This window comes from Mustela putorius, unplaced genomic scaffold (genome assembly GCF_011764305.1).
Source record: "Mustela putorius furo isolate JIRA1106 unplaced genomic scaffold, ASM1176430v1.1 tig00003875_pilon_pilon_pilon, whole genome shotgun sequence".
Classification (NCBI taxonomy): Eukaryota; Metazoa; Chordata; class Mammalia; order Carnivora; family Mustelidae; genus Mustela; species Mustela putorius.
In genome coordinates this window covers 7,232,476-7,245,983 of record NW_025422026.1, presented here as the reverse complement: position 1 = coordinate 7,245,983, position 13,508 = coordinate 7,232,476, and the positions used below count along the sequence as shown (strand labels likewise).

At 53.9% G+C, this 13,508-nt stretch overlaps 1 protein-coding gene across 5 annotated transcripts in view; it reads right to left on the bottom strand.

Annotated features, from left to right (window-relative positions):
- Positions 1 to 13,508, bottom strand: part of NTRK3 (neurotrophic receptor tyrosine kinase 3) — a 380,449-nt gene that overhangs the window by 294,110 nt on the left and 72,831 nt on the right. For all 5 annotated transcript variants that reach the window (XM_045067153.1, XM_045067149.1, XM_045067150.1 and 2 more), the window contains 2 exons: positions 10,801 to 10,875; positions 10,059 to 10,130 (listed from right to left, as the gene is read on the bottom strand). In XM_045067153.1, the coding sequence (XP_044923088.1) occupies positions 10,059 to 10,130; positions 10,801 to 10,875 (147 nt within the window). The remainder of the gene's footprint in view (positions 1 to 10,058; positions 10,131 to 10,800; positions 10,876 to 13,508) is intronic.

Below are 13,508 nucleotides of genomic sequence, written 5' to 3'. Positions count from 1 at the left end.
TGGGGACGGCACGCAGCTGAGCCCCACTCTGGGGGACCCAATGTCCTTCCAATCTGAAACAGTTACCCCAGCTGGAAGGCCCAGAAGCCCACTGGAAAGGGCAGAGGACCACAGCAGGTCCCAAGAGACAAAGGGGTTAACCTGGGCAGAGACTTTCACAAACCCATCAAGGAAAAAACCAGGGAGAGAGAGAGAGACACGAGACTGCCGGTCTGCTAAGGAATGAAGACGGACGAAAATTAATGACGACGCCAAAATAGCCACGAGACTAATCTCATTTTCTAAATCTGTCCTTAACAAGAAAAATGGAGAAAAGAGATGTGGACAAATGGAAAGTAATGAAGCCTTAGGGGAGGGCGGGTGGGGTGGGGGGGGGGGAAATCTACGAAGAAGAATCAAGCCTGCAAAAATATGGGCGCGCAGTCTAATCCCCAAGGCTGGGAGCCGCTGAGACCAGCGTGTTTACTCAGCATTAGACGGAGCTTTTGGAAAGCTGACAAGGTTACAAGAAAACTCTTAAAGTTCTGCACAGCGGATCCTAGAGATACCTGAAATTAAAAAGAGCACAGACTCAGTGCTGAATGTAGGTCTGCTTCGACGAAGAGAATCACACAGCCTCACAAACACTCTGGGTGGCTGGCAAGGTATGCGGCCACACCTTCTGGGTCATGGCAGGTCTGCCCTGGGTGGATTGGGGTGCCGTCCACAAAACAAAGTGAACAGAAAGAAATTATCAGGGAGCACATCCTTAATCCCAGGACCCCAGGGAGTCTGCAGGAGAGACACAAATGGACAAGAAAAAAGAAACTCAATTTAGGAAGCTGGCCACCTGCCCGTTCCTAAGGGAACAAGATATAAATCCTTTCCAGGGTTCCAGAAAGGCCATCACCCAGAGACGGAGGGTGTGACGTGACTAGAAGTGGGAAACAGCAGATGCTTGAGTGAGGGTTAGGGTGAGTTTGGTGAGTTCCAGGATACAAAACCCATCAGGGTTCAACAGAAGCAAGAAGCACCCATTTGAAAGAGGGAATAACAAAGGCCCTGGGTGGTGTCCTCAGATGCTGCCCAGGTCGGACTTTGGGAGGAAGACCCAGGAGACCTACAGAAGTAACAGCACTCCATGGCACAAGGAGATGACAGGGGTTGAAGCCACACCCTCCTCAGCACCAAATTATGAGCTGGTAAGGCAGGACCTTAGAGCTCATCGAAGCTGGTGCACATCCTTCCACTCCCACCTCCAGACTAGGTAGTGGGCTCTGCCGCCCACAAACATCGTCTTTCCCGGGGGCCTGGGGCCAGACAAGTTTGCCACATGCTCTCTGGGAACAGTCAGATGGAAAGCCGGCTACTCCGGCAGGCATACGTTGTAAACATGGGTTCATCCCAACCTGTTCAATCAATGAGGCTCCGTTCTCTTCACTGGACACCCACTCCATGTGACCCTCTGGCTGCCAGTCCAGGCCCTGCCCACCTGCCTAGACCCTGCTGGCAACTGGGTGGAGAGGGGACTTGGTTTCAGGCACCCCTTTCGTATTCTCCCACGGTCCTTCTCCCAGAGGAGCCCCCATTCTGAGAAGTGCCACCTTCCAGCTGGTTCTGGAGACCTGACGCCTGCCCAGGCTGGACCTGTGGGGGCCACAGCCGAGGGGTGTGAGGGTGGACGGGGTCTGGGGCTCCGGAGGCAGCCCACTACGGCTGGACTCAGTCTCTCCCACTGAGGAGCCACGTAAACTCAGGCGAGTCAGTAACCACTCTGCCTTACATTCCCCATCTGTAAAACGGAGACAGCAAACCTCGTTCACCTGCTATTAGGAAGGTAAAATGCGTATAAAGTGCACAGACCAATGCCCGGCCTGGAGGTAGTGCTTTGTGAATGCTGAGCCCGTGGAACTGAAATGCCTGCCCCGGCAGGGAGGCGGCGGGGAGGGGAAGGCCAAAATAAGTTGACCAACACTTTCCCCTGGTCCTGCCCCTCAGTGACCCCAGATGCCACCTTTCTTTCAAGAATTTCCCAAAATGCTGAGGCCGGGTCTGGGCCATTTATAACACCACCTCAGTTTATAGATGTAGAAACAGACCAGGTGGGCTAAGCAGCTCATCCAAGGTCAGAGAACAATGCAGAGGAAGAGCAAAGTTGATGCTGAGAGCATCACTCCGCTGAGAGCCCAAGGGCACCTGTGACCAATGACAGCCATGCAGGTTCAAGCCACTGCCCAACGCTCGTGTGAACCTGAAATTCAGAACCCCTCCTCTCCTAGCCACCACCCAGGCACACTCAGGCCGTGCACAGAGCCTGGTCGGACGGGACCCAAGAACAGTCAACAGGACAATACAGTGGAAAAAAGGTCAAACTAACAGGACCAAGACCTGAGTTCTAGTGCTGGCTCAGCAGACTTGGTCAGGATTCTTCTGTCCTCTAGAAATCCATCCTCTCACCCACAGAATGACCAAGGCCGAGTAGCCAACAGATGGCCGACAAATGACTGCGGACCACTCGCCACGGGACAGGCATCACTCTCTGTGCGGGGCTACAGCAGCGAGCAAGACGAGGTCTCCGCTCTTGGGAAACGGACATTCTAGGGGCGGGACAGGGTACGGACAATCACACAAAGACGTGAAGGAGATAATTCCAGACAATCCACAGTAACAAGGGCCGGGGACACTGTTCAGCCACATGGTGTAACTGGGTGACAGCTGCATGAGGAGAAGCAAGGCCACTGAGGCCGGGTGGTCAGCCAGGCCTTGCTAAACAAGACAGTCCCATCAGAGAGAAGCACGAGAAGGAGCCAACACGCGGAGAACTGGGTCCAGCAGACCAGCAAGTAAAAACCTCCAAGGGGAAGGATGAGTGTGGCACATTCAAGGAACTGAAAGAGGGGTCATAAGCCTAGAGCGGAGAGCAAGGGGGAAAGCGCCGGGACAGGAGACAAAAAGGTGAACACCCAAGCTGCCTGAGTATGGGGCCGCGGCGAGGGGTTTCGCTTTTACTGTAAGTAACGGGGGATCCGATTGGAGGGCTTCGAGCAGCAGAGTGGCACGGTCGGATCTATGTGTTTAAAATACCACTCTGGCGATGACGTTGGGAATGACAGGTGGGGGACGAAAGGCAGAGGACAGAATGTTAAGAAAACCAGAGCCAGAAGACAAGCTGGTGGCCAGGACCAAGACAGCGTGTGGTGGGGGAAGGGACAAGAGACGCAGTGGGTACGAGATACCCGATGGTTCTGAATTAACTGATGGAAGGGAGGAGGAAGGCAGACAGAGGGAAGAGAAAAGGCGAAGACGACTTGTAAGGGTCTGGCATGAGTGATCTGGCGGATGGTACCACTTACAAAAACAACCAACAGGGCGCCTGGGTGGCTCAGTGGGATAAGCCTCTGCCTTTGGCTCAGGTCATGATCCCGGGGTCCTGGGATCGAGTCCTGCATCGGGCTCTCTGCTCAGCGGGGAGCCTGCTTCCCTCCCCCACCCCCACCACTGCCTACTTGTGATCTTTGTCAAATAAATACATAAAATAAACTTAAAAAATAAAAAAGGAGGTGTTTTAGCATATGACTCTAAAAGGCGGGGATGGGGGCAGGGACAGGAATATAAATTTGGGGAGGTTAGCTCTAGAGCCCTTCTGGCTTTAATTCCCTACAATTCTGGGGACTCAGAAACCAAAGAGCAGGGAAGAAGTCATTAATAGGAGAAAAAATATACGGAGTCTTCCATAAAGCGCTGTCCTCAGCACTTTCTAAGCATCGTCTTTGTGGAGGCTCAGGACAATCCCCTGAAGTAGGAGCTCTTACGGTCCCTTCAAAACTCATGGAGGTTCGGTATTTTGCCTAAGTAAGATGGGGAAACTTATCACACTAAGACGTAGAGGATCCGAGATGCGAAACCTGGCCTTTCTATCACCCAAGCCCACGTTGACTGTTAACTACACGGTGCTCAGTGGCTAAGTCCTCCATGTGGAATAAAGGAGGAAGGGCCCATGTGGGGAAGCAGTGAGGGGACAAGTGTGCCACTCACCAATCCCTTCAGGACTTGGCAGAAAGTCTCAATGCCGAGGGAAGGGGCAGGCAGAGAGGCAAAGCTCCACCTTTAGTAGATAAAATATCTACTCATATCTACCCATTGTCTTACATCCCAGAATGGGGGGTGATCTCAAGGAGAAAAAGCACTCAGTGATTTACAAGACATAATAAAGCAGCGTCGTCATGCTTCCAACCCCATAACCTCAAGAGGAAAGTATTGCCTTCTCAGCCGAGTCCTGCAATGGTAAAGGCTCAGCTCCTTCCTCTTATCTGTCCGCGCAGGGCTACTGACTTTCTCTCCTTGTGAGCATAACACAGTGGACACAATCATGCTCAAATCAGGATACTCTCCCCCTGCTGCCCCCATCACACTCCCACACAGGTCAGCTCTGGCTGGCTCTCACAAGCCGGAGATGAGCGTACCTCTGCTCGCAACAGAGAAGAGCAACAGTGTGGCGTCCAGAGCTCTGGGAGAAAAAGCAATAAATGGAATGCAAGAGAAATCTGACCACAACAACTCCAAGGGATTAAATAAAAATTCTTATGGCTTGCTGGAATCTCACACTGCATATTCTTGGAAATGAGCACGCCATAGGCAAATGCTGAGAATCTTTTATGATAAAGATACTCGGATTGTAACGTAACTGTTGTTATAGGATTTGACCTGAATGGGAGAAGAAACTAAACAGAGCTTTCTCAAGAGCGGTCTTTGAGGATGGATGGCTCTAAATTCCCAGGGGAAACAGCGGCTCTAATAAAACTTTAAAGACTCCCAACCCTCCCGTAAGAAGTTCTTGTTGGAGAACTAGAGAGACAGGGACAAACACATGTGGACTGTAGAACAGTGCACTGGCTTCAGAGGCCAAGGGATGAGAGCCCAGGTCCTGGCTGTTCCACTAACTGCTATGTGAACTTGGGGGAAGCCAGTTATGATTTCTGAGCCTCAATATTCCCATCTATGGAATGGGGATGGAGGAACCCTAACCTAGAATTACCGAGAGATGTTTATAAAAACACCAGCCACAGGCCTTGGCACAGAGTAAGTTCTCAATCAACACTAGACTTTCCTTCTTCTCTCCTGATACCAGCATTTTTTAGATTTTCTTTCTTTTATTTAGAGGCAGGAGGGGCAGAAGAAGGGAGTGGGGAGAGAATCTGAAGCAGACTCCGTGCTGAGCACAGAGCCTGATGCTGGGCTCGATCTCACGACCCTGAGATCATGACTTGAGCTCGAAATCAAGAGTCGGACTCTTCACTGACTGAGCCACCTGGGCCTTGATACCGGCATTTTTCATGCAATTTTCTAACCATAATAATAAAAAAAAAAAGTTTTAATTGCTTCAGTGGAAAATACTGTGTCTTCTGGTCCATGAGGTATGGTGGGAAGATTCCTGGAAGTTCTACTTCTTCTACTTACAAGTCAGAGCATCTCTGGGCCTGCCTCCTGGGCTGCCTCCTACACTCCCCCACCAGGATGGTAACGGGATCGGAAGGAGACAATATATGTGAAAGCACTCGGAAAACCCTGACATGCTCTACAGAGGAAAGACCATGCCGCCATGCTGGCGCAGTTCACAAAGAGTTGTCTGTGCCATTCTGCCTATGGGGACCCCAGACTGTGGAGATCCGGCCCACGTGTGAGCCAACACCACAGAAAACCAACCCTGGAAGGAAAGAGATGAGCCAGCTGCAGAGGTGGGGCTGGGAAATTCGGCAAACAATCCAGCTTCAGCTCTCCAATCAGATGGAAACAAAGGGTAAGCTCGTCGGCTGAACTGTTTGGGTCCTTTCTGAAACTTGCGTTGTCGTGAAGGGTTCTAGAGCAAGGGGACTGAGTGGAGAGAACAGGGAATCCGTCGGGGTTCGCTTCTTGGTAGTCAAGGAAGGAAGACATGAGAGACCGCAGGGAAAGTATTCCAGAGGCCGGAGAGGTGGGCAGCTCAGCAGAACAGGTCTATGATTCTTCCAGAATAAAGTCACAATCAGAATCAGCATCCAGGCCCACTGGTCCCCCCCTCTTTGGTTCTATTATCATCCACAAAAATAGCAACGATAGTTACCATCATTATTAGCGACTGCCGTTTCTGAATGCTGCCCATTTACTGGGCACTGGGCTAAGAGCTGTATCTGCCTCCGGTCACGTGATCTTCCCCACAGCCCCTCCGCAAAGGGGGCCCCCTTATGGCACCCATTTTGCTGTTTTTTTTTTTTAAAGATTTAATTTATTTATTTGACAGACAGAGATCACAAGTAGGCAGAGAGGCAGGCAGAGAGAGAGAGAGAGAGGGAAGCAGGCTTCCTGCGGAGCAGAGAGCCCGATGCGGGGCTCGATCCCAGGACCCTGAGATCATGACCCGAGCCGAAGGCAGCAGCCCAAACCACTGAGCCACCCAGGCGCCCCATGGCACCCATTTTGAATCCTTAAGAATCCTTAATCCAAAAATCTGGAAGATCAAAGAAAGGATCTAAAGGTCAAGGAGATTCCAGTCTCTCAGACAGGCTCTCCCTTGCTGTGGATGAATCAAAACTTCTCTTCCTCACGCTCAGTAAAGCACAGAGAACACCAGAGCAGCCAAGAGAAGATGGGTCCGTCGCTCAAAAACTTTGAAGATGGACACAAGAGCCCTTGTCCCCGGCCTCCTTCGTGACGGACAACTTGGCCCTAACATCACTGGCTCCTTTTCTGGCCCGAGGAGGAAGCTGGCATGAGTAATGGGAGAGCAGCTTAGAAGTGGGGGGGACAGGGGCGCCTGGGTGGCTCAGTGGGTTAAGCCGCTGCCTTCGGTTCAGGTCATGATCTCAGGGTCCTGGGATCGAGTCCCGCATCGGGCTCTCTGCTCAGCAGGGAGCCTGCTTCCTCCTCTCTCTCTCTCTGCCTGCCTCTATGCCTACTTGTGATCTCTCTCTGTCAAATAAATAAATAAAATCTTAAAAAAAAAAAAAAAAAAGGAAGAAGTGGGGGGAACAGCCCGAGCCAATCAGAGCAATCCGGACAACCTGACACCAGTACAGCGGGTGATGATTTCACTTCCTGCTTCTTATTCTGTACAGAGGGGACAAGAAAAGCCTTCTCTGCCATCACCCTAAAAAAAAAAAAAAAAAAAAGAAAAGAAAAGAAAAACGAAAAAGCCGCCAAGCCAGGGCTTGGCAATTAGTGTTGGAGTAAGTGATCATCTTGTGATTGCTCAGCTGGGGCCTGAAGACTCGTAACCGCATTTAGAGGACAGAAATAGAAGAGGCTGAGAGAGAGCAGAGAAACCTGGCCCATTTGCCAGGAGAAAGATGTCCTGACGCTGCCGGGAAATTCACTCGGTTGGGATTGGGGGCGTGTCTTCGTTAAGCGGGAGAAGTTCCTAAATAAACCCATCGATGAAGCCAGTGCTTACCCCTTGACCCCTTCGCTCCTCTGTGACCCTCAGGCTCCCCCTGGAAACCCCACGGAGCCTAGGGGAGCCCCTGGACAGGTGCTGAATTTCTCCTTCCAAGCTGAGCATCCTAATGGCCCCCGATGTACAGCCAGGCCCAAACTGGGGGTAGATGGATAGTAAACCGTCCTTCCTTTTTTTTTTTTTTTTAATAAACATATATTTTTATCCCCAGGGGTACAGGTCTGTGAATCGCCCAGTTTACACACTTCACAGCACTCACCAAAGCACATACCTTCCCCAATGTCCATAACCCCACCCCCTTCTCTCAACCCTCCTCCCCCCAGCAACCCCCAGTAAACTGTCCTTCTTGCCAACAGCAGCTACTTTGGCAAAAGCTGGCCCATGCTTCCGGGAGAAGACAGGGCCCGAGGTCACGGGCAGGTTCACAGCCATGAACAGAACTACTCCAACCAGACCCCCTCGGTCCCCTAAACCTTGAGAATCTTGCAAAGCCCCAGCAGCCTGTCACTGCCACCACCCCCAGACCCCGGATCATCCCCAAAGAGATGTGGGTCACAGCCTTCTTCTAGGACTTCAAGGGTAAGTCAAGGAAATGTTCCAGGACATTCCATTTCAGAAACACCTGTAACCCAAGATGTACCCCTGCTCCCACTTCTGCCACCCAAAGAAACAGGACGGATCTCAAAGTCCCCTCGACTTCCTCAAGAGCGGCGGGTGACACAGTGCCCTGTAAGCCTCTAGGACACGAGCACCCAGCCACTGTCCTTGAGCCATGGGGACAAAGCTTCTCCCATCTGACAGCCTCTCTCCCCCATGACCCTAGCCCACAAACGGGCCTTCCATGTGTCCTATTCTGCCATAGCAGCCGTTTCATTTGGCCCATGGGGTTGAAGGGCTTTGTTTTTCATTGCCAGCATTTAAAACTTGAGGGGTTTCCCCAGACCTTTAGCTCTTCTTGAAAGAACAGTAAGTCTGGCAGCAGGAGGCCCCACGTCCACCTAGCAGCGGTCAGCGGGCTGCCCCTTCCGCAGGGGACATGTGGTCCCCAGACTCCACTGCCCCCACCTGACGGGCCAAGGGCGCTTAGCTCTGTGAACTCCGTAGGAGTCAGCGCGAAAAGAAAGACTCCTCAGAGGTCAGAAGAGTCTTCCCCCGGGGTATTTTACATTGAAATTCAAATCCCCCGTAAAATAAACACCTGGAACATCTGGTCCAAGGCCCTCCTCTGGTCCCAGCCACGCCTCCCGCTGCAGAGCACACACAGCAAGACACACTCACCACAGAGGCTCGCCTCGCAGAGACGGGGGCGACCGCTGCATGACACGGTTGGGAGGGAGGACTGAAGGGGAGACTTCGGGCCCTGGGCGAGGGCCTTCCGCGTGTGCCATTTCCAGACGGAGGAAAGGAGGTGTAGCACAAAGAAGGGGGCCATACCGATAGATACACACACACGCGCGTGCTCACACACAAACCCACACACACACACGGAGCACTGAGCCTGAGAAAGCACACAGAGACCAGCGGGTGAGGCCAGGACCCGTAAGAAGAACCACTCCTCCCACCACAGTCCTCCAGAAGCCCTTCTCTCTCGCCCTCCCCTGCCGCTACTTTCCGAGAGCTTTCCTGGGGGGCTCCGCGTCTTCACAGGAGAGGCCCATCCAGCGGGCTGTCCTTCCGACGGCGAAGGACGAGCGCCCCAGCCGGAACAACGGTCACACGGACAGAGGAAAGACTCACCGGCACATCATTGCTCCATTTTTTTTCACCCCAAATACAACAGACGCCCCCTCCCTCCCCACCTGGTCCCTGCAGAATCTCTCCTCTCTCAGGGAAGGTGCCCAGGGGATGTCCAAGATGGCCACCATCCTGGAGGGAGGGGTGACCAGAAAGCAAGCACAGCGGGTCGACGTTCCCCTGACCAGCTCCCCCGGCTTCCTCTCAAGCCCGCCTTCTCCCCAGGACATGGCCGTCCTCCCACTGAACCTCAGAGTCCTCACAGAGAACGAGGCCTGGAGAGAAAGCAGCGGGCTCATGTGAGTCTGCCCCCAAAGGTGCGACCCTGAGGAGGCCCCTCCGCCATCAGACATGGAAGGGAGGGGAAGTGGGTAGGGGAGAGAGGTGCAGACAAGAATCCTACCCGGAGCCCCGTGGCCTGGAACCTGGCCCAAACAAACCTGTGTGACCTCAGGTACGGGGGTCTCCATTCTTGGAGCCACTCTCCAGTGAACCCAGAACCTACTCAGACATGGCGCTTGGTCCGGCCCGGCCTTCCCTCTTCTGCCAACTGTGCCCAACAAACAGCGGCACCCAGACACATACTTTGGGCCCCAAAAATGGTCTCAGAGGTGTAGCATTCACATCCCGGACAAGAGGGATTTCTCATCACTAACATTCCCATAAAATCGCGAATAAAAAGCGAACAACCCTAGGAGTCAGGAGGCTCTAAGGCCTGGTTTAGGCTCGTCCTTCTGACAGGAACCTTACAGATGCTCAAATCCCAAACACTCATTTTTAAGACACAAAGTCTGAGGCCTCGGCACACAGGGATGAACCAGCATAGACCCCAGGTGGCCAGCTGGCTCCATGGCCCAGCGCCCTCCCTGCTGTGTGCCCCCCACATCCCTGAAGCCCAGGACCCAGCTCTACTCACATGTAGCGCAAGTGGGGGTTCTTGGCAAAGGCCCTGGGCTGGATGCTCCGAAGTCCTGAGTTCTTGATGGTCCTGGAGAGAGAGAGAGAAAAACAGGGTCAGCAGGGCTTCCGGAGCTGAGGGACATCTGCTCCGGGCTGAGGCTCACAGGAGGTCATGGGCCGCCAGCCGGGCCGGTGAACTGAACGCAATTCCCCATCATCAGTATCGCGGGGCGTCCCCCAGACGGCATCTGGGCTCACCCCCCACGGGGACCTGGGTGAGGGTTTGGGATGAGCTGGCAGCTGTCCTCTCCCGATCCTGGCAACAGGGCTCCTGCTCAAGAATCAGGCCCAGCGGCTACAGGGCTGCAGCCTCCACTGCCTCCCCCCTCCCCAAGCCCCCCACGACCACTAGCACTGAAATCCCAAAGGAGGAGGAGTGGGCTGGGGGATTCTGCAGGCTACGGGGGCCATTCGTCAACCAGGGGGCTGAGGTGAGATCACTAGCCGAGAGGCCTGGGTTCAGGTCCTGCCCCGAATCCCTAACTGCAGGTGGGACCACACAGCCACCAGTCTTCTGGGCTGATGGGAAATGCGGGAGAGTGAAGGGGTGGCCTTGGAAGCCCCGGGCAGTCCCTAAGTGGGTGGTACCGGCTCTACTAAGAAAGGAACGGAGGAGGGAAGTGCCCAGGGCAGCCAAGGGGCAGCGGGCGCTCCCCCACCCACCACCCGTGGCCTCTCCCGTGGCCCGGTGCACTCACAGCTTTTGGAGGCCGGTGTAGAGCTCCATGTCCACGGCATTCAGCGTGTGCAAACCTCGCCAGTTCTCTATGTGTCTGCAGGGGAGGAGGAAAGACAGGGTTCAGGCCGGCCAGGGTCCACAGGAAAGGTACTGTCTCTGCAGCCAGAGAGACCTGGGTTCGAATCCTGGATCGCCCACGTGCAAGCCAGGGCTTCTGCCACATGGCCAAGTGTCCCCGAGCCTCTGTTTCTCCCTCCGCAAGGGACCTTATATACCACCCACCTGGGGCAATTGGCATGAGACCCAGAGCACCCGGCCCGGGGACCACATTTAATGTCCCCCTCTCTGCTCCAGAAAGCTCTCCTTTTTTAAAGACTCGAAACCCAGGTTCCCCTTTGGTCTTCACAGCTCAGCTTCCTTCCTCTAGCTCGTGTTTTCCTTTTGTGGACTTCCTAAGGACAGCTCGTTTTCTCAGCAGTCCAGGAAGGCAACACAAATGATGTGGGTTTGAAAAGGGAGAGCGGGAGGGTAGCTTGCCGGTGGGTATGGTTTTTGAGTGAAAAAGCTCAGAAGGAGCACACACCCACTTCAGAGACCCCCAGGGTCCAGACACTGACCGCCTGGTTCGGGTGACCACAGCCCAACCCGCCTGGAGTTCAAGAACACGGATAACTCGATTGGGCAGATCCAAGTCCAGAAAGGAGGGGGCTGGCTGGGGACCAGAGAGGCACTAGAGTATCACAGAAGTAAGGTGAGACCTAGGAGCCCAGCTCCGGCTTCAACTCTGGGACCCAAAACCCAGAGGCTTTGAGCGAGAGCTCTGACCTTTCTGAGCCCCTTGTGTCTTTGTTTGCAAAGGGAGAGGGTTTCACTAGATCAGCATCTTCTCTCCTTCCCCGTCACAAGGTCTCTGTTTAGAGCTTTCTCCCAAGACGCCTCCTGTTTAAGGAGGCTGGTGTCAAGTAGGCACACGATACATTTATTAAGTAATAATTAATTTCTCTTCTAGGATTTATTGACCGAAGATATAAATCACCATTCACCAGAGCTTTTTATCAACAGATATTAAACCAGCACTAACTCTCCCAGCGGATAATCAGGTCTGGCTCAAAGCAAAGGAACTTGAAAGTTCTATAAGCAGAGGAGCTGACTTGTCCTAGGTTTGATTACTGCTTTTATTTATTAATTGGGGGGGGGGATATTGACAAAATGCCAGAGACAAAACAACCTCCATTATAGCTTTTAGGGTCCCCAGGTTGAGAACTATCCGGCCACTGATCTGTTAAGGCCCTTCCCAACTCCAGAGCTGTGGGAGACGTTACCACTCCTCCCCATCTCTATCCCGCGGAGCTCCCAGGGCCTCAGGAGAAGGCCCTCTGCTGCCCACTGTGCCCTCCCGGGACCCGACACTCCCATCACCGGTGGTCGCTCCCCACGGATGTCAAAGTACCCTCTTCAGCCACCCTGCCACGCAGCCGTCCGAGGCACACTGAGGCCAGAGAAGCGGCAGCCGCCTTCCCCAGACACCCCCTCCTCGGCCCCACCACACCCGCGGCTCTTCCATCTGCCACCGAGGGAAGCTGGAGCCAGAAAGGCAGCGGAGTGGCGGTGGCCAGGGCCCCTGGAAGCATTTCAAAGCAACACAGTGACAAGGTATGCGGAGAACCCGTTTCGTACCGCATTCTCTCGGGGTCCCCGCTGAGCAGCCAGACACACTGGCATCTGCTGGGGACAGGGACCAGGTGGCCGGGTCGGGACTGAATTCCAAGACCAAAGTCTTCTCCCTGGAAGCCTCTCAGCCCCAGGGCGGTTTGCTCGGTCTGGTCCTGCCAGGGCAGGGCCCCTGGCACCACGTCAGGTGACAAGGAATACGAGGAGGAGTAAAATGACCTGCGCCAGTGCCCCCAACGTGTGTTCACTGGGCCAGCGGTCCGGGCCAACCACCAAGTGAATGATGCTATTCCTACAGGCGACCGTTCATTCCCAGGAGCCCGGCCCCAGACTAGGATCTGCTTCCGACAAGCAGCTGTGGATCAGTTGTTGAAGTAAATGAAACTGTTTTCCTCTGCCCCCATCAGAGGCCCGTAAACGTGTTTATATTTATGGCTGAGTTGTCAATCATTGGTGTATTGTATCGGTTTACCGTTTTTTTAGCCGTCGCGTCCTGAGGGCCCCACGCCGGCCTGTCTGACGTAGGCTCACTCGGAGACGCAGCTGGACAATGAATGAATTCTTTGGTGCAAAAGGCTCCCTGGTCAAGAGACCTGGGCCCCTGCCTCCGCTGTCGGGTCTGAGGCTCCCCGCACGGCGGGGAAGAGCCTTTGCACAGCCGCCGTGCCATGGCGCGGGGAAGAGCCTGGGCTCTCCCGAGCCCGGTCGACAAGCTACATTCTGCGGGCCAAATCCAGTCCACCACCTGTCTTTGTACAGCCTGAGGGCTAAGAATAGTTCGTACATTTAAAAAAAAATCAAAAGCAGAATCCTAATTTGTGACATGCGAAAATTATATGAAATTTAAATTTCAGTGTTCATATCCATTCAGTGACTGGTCTGTGGCTGCTCTTGTTGTACAAGAACGGAGCTGAGCTAAGGCAGCGAGGCAGAAACCCGCCTTCTATAGAAGAAACTTGCCAGCCGGGCTCCCTACCCCCCTGCCTCCAGCCAGGTTGCCCGGACGCACATCCTGGCCCCGTCGCTACCTTTGTCCACATGTGACCCCATCCAGGG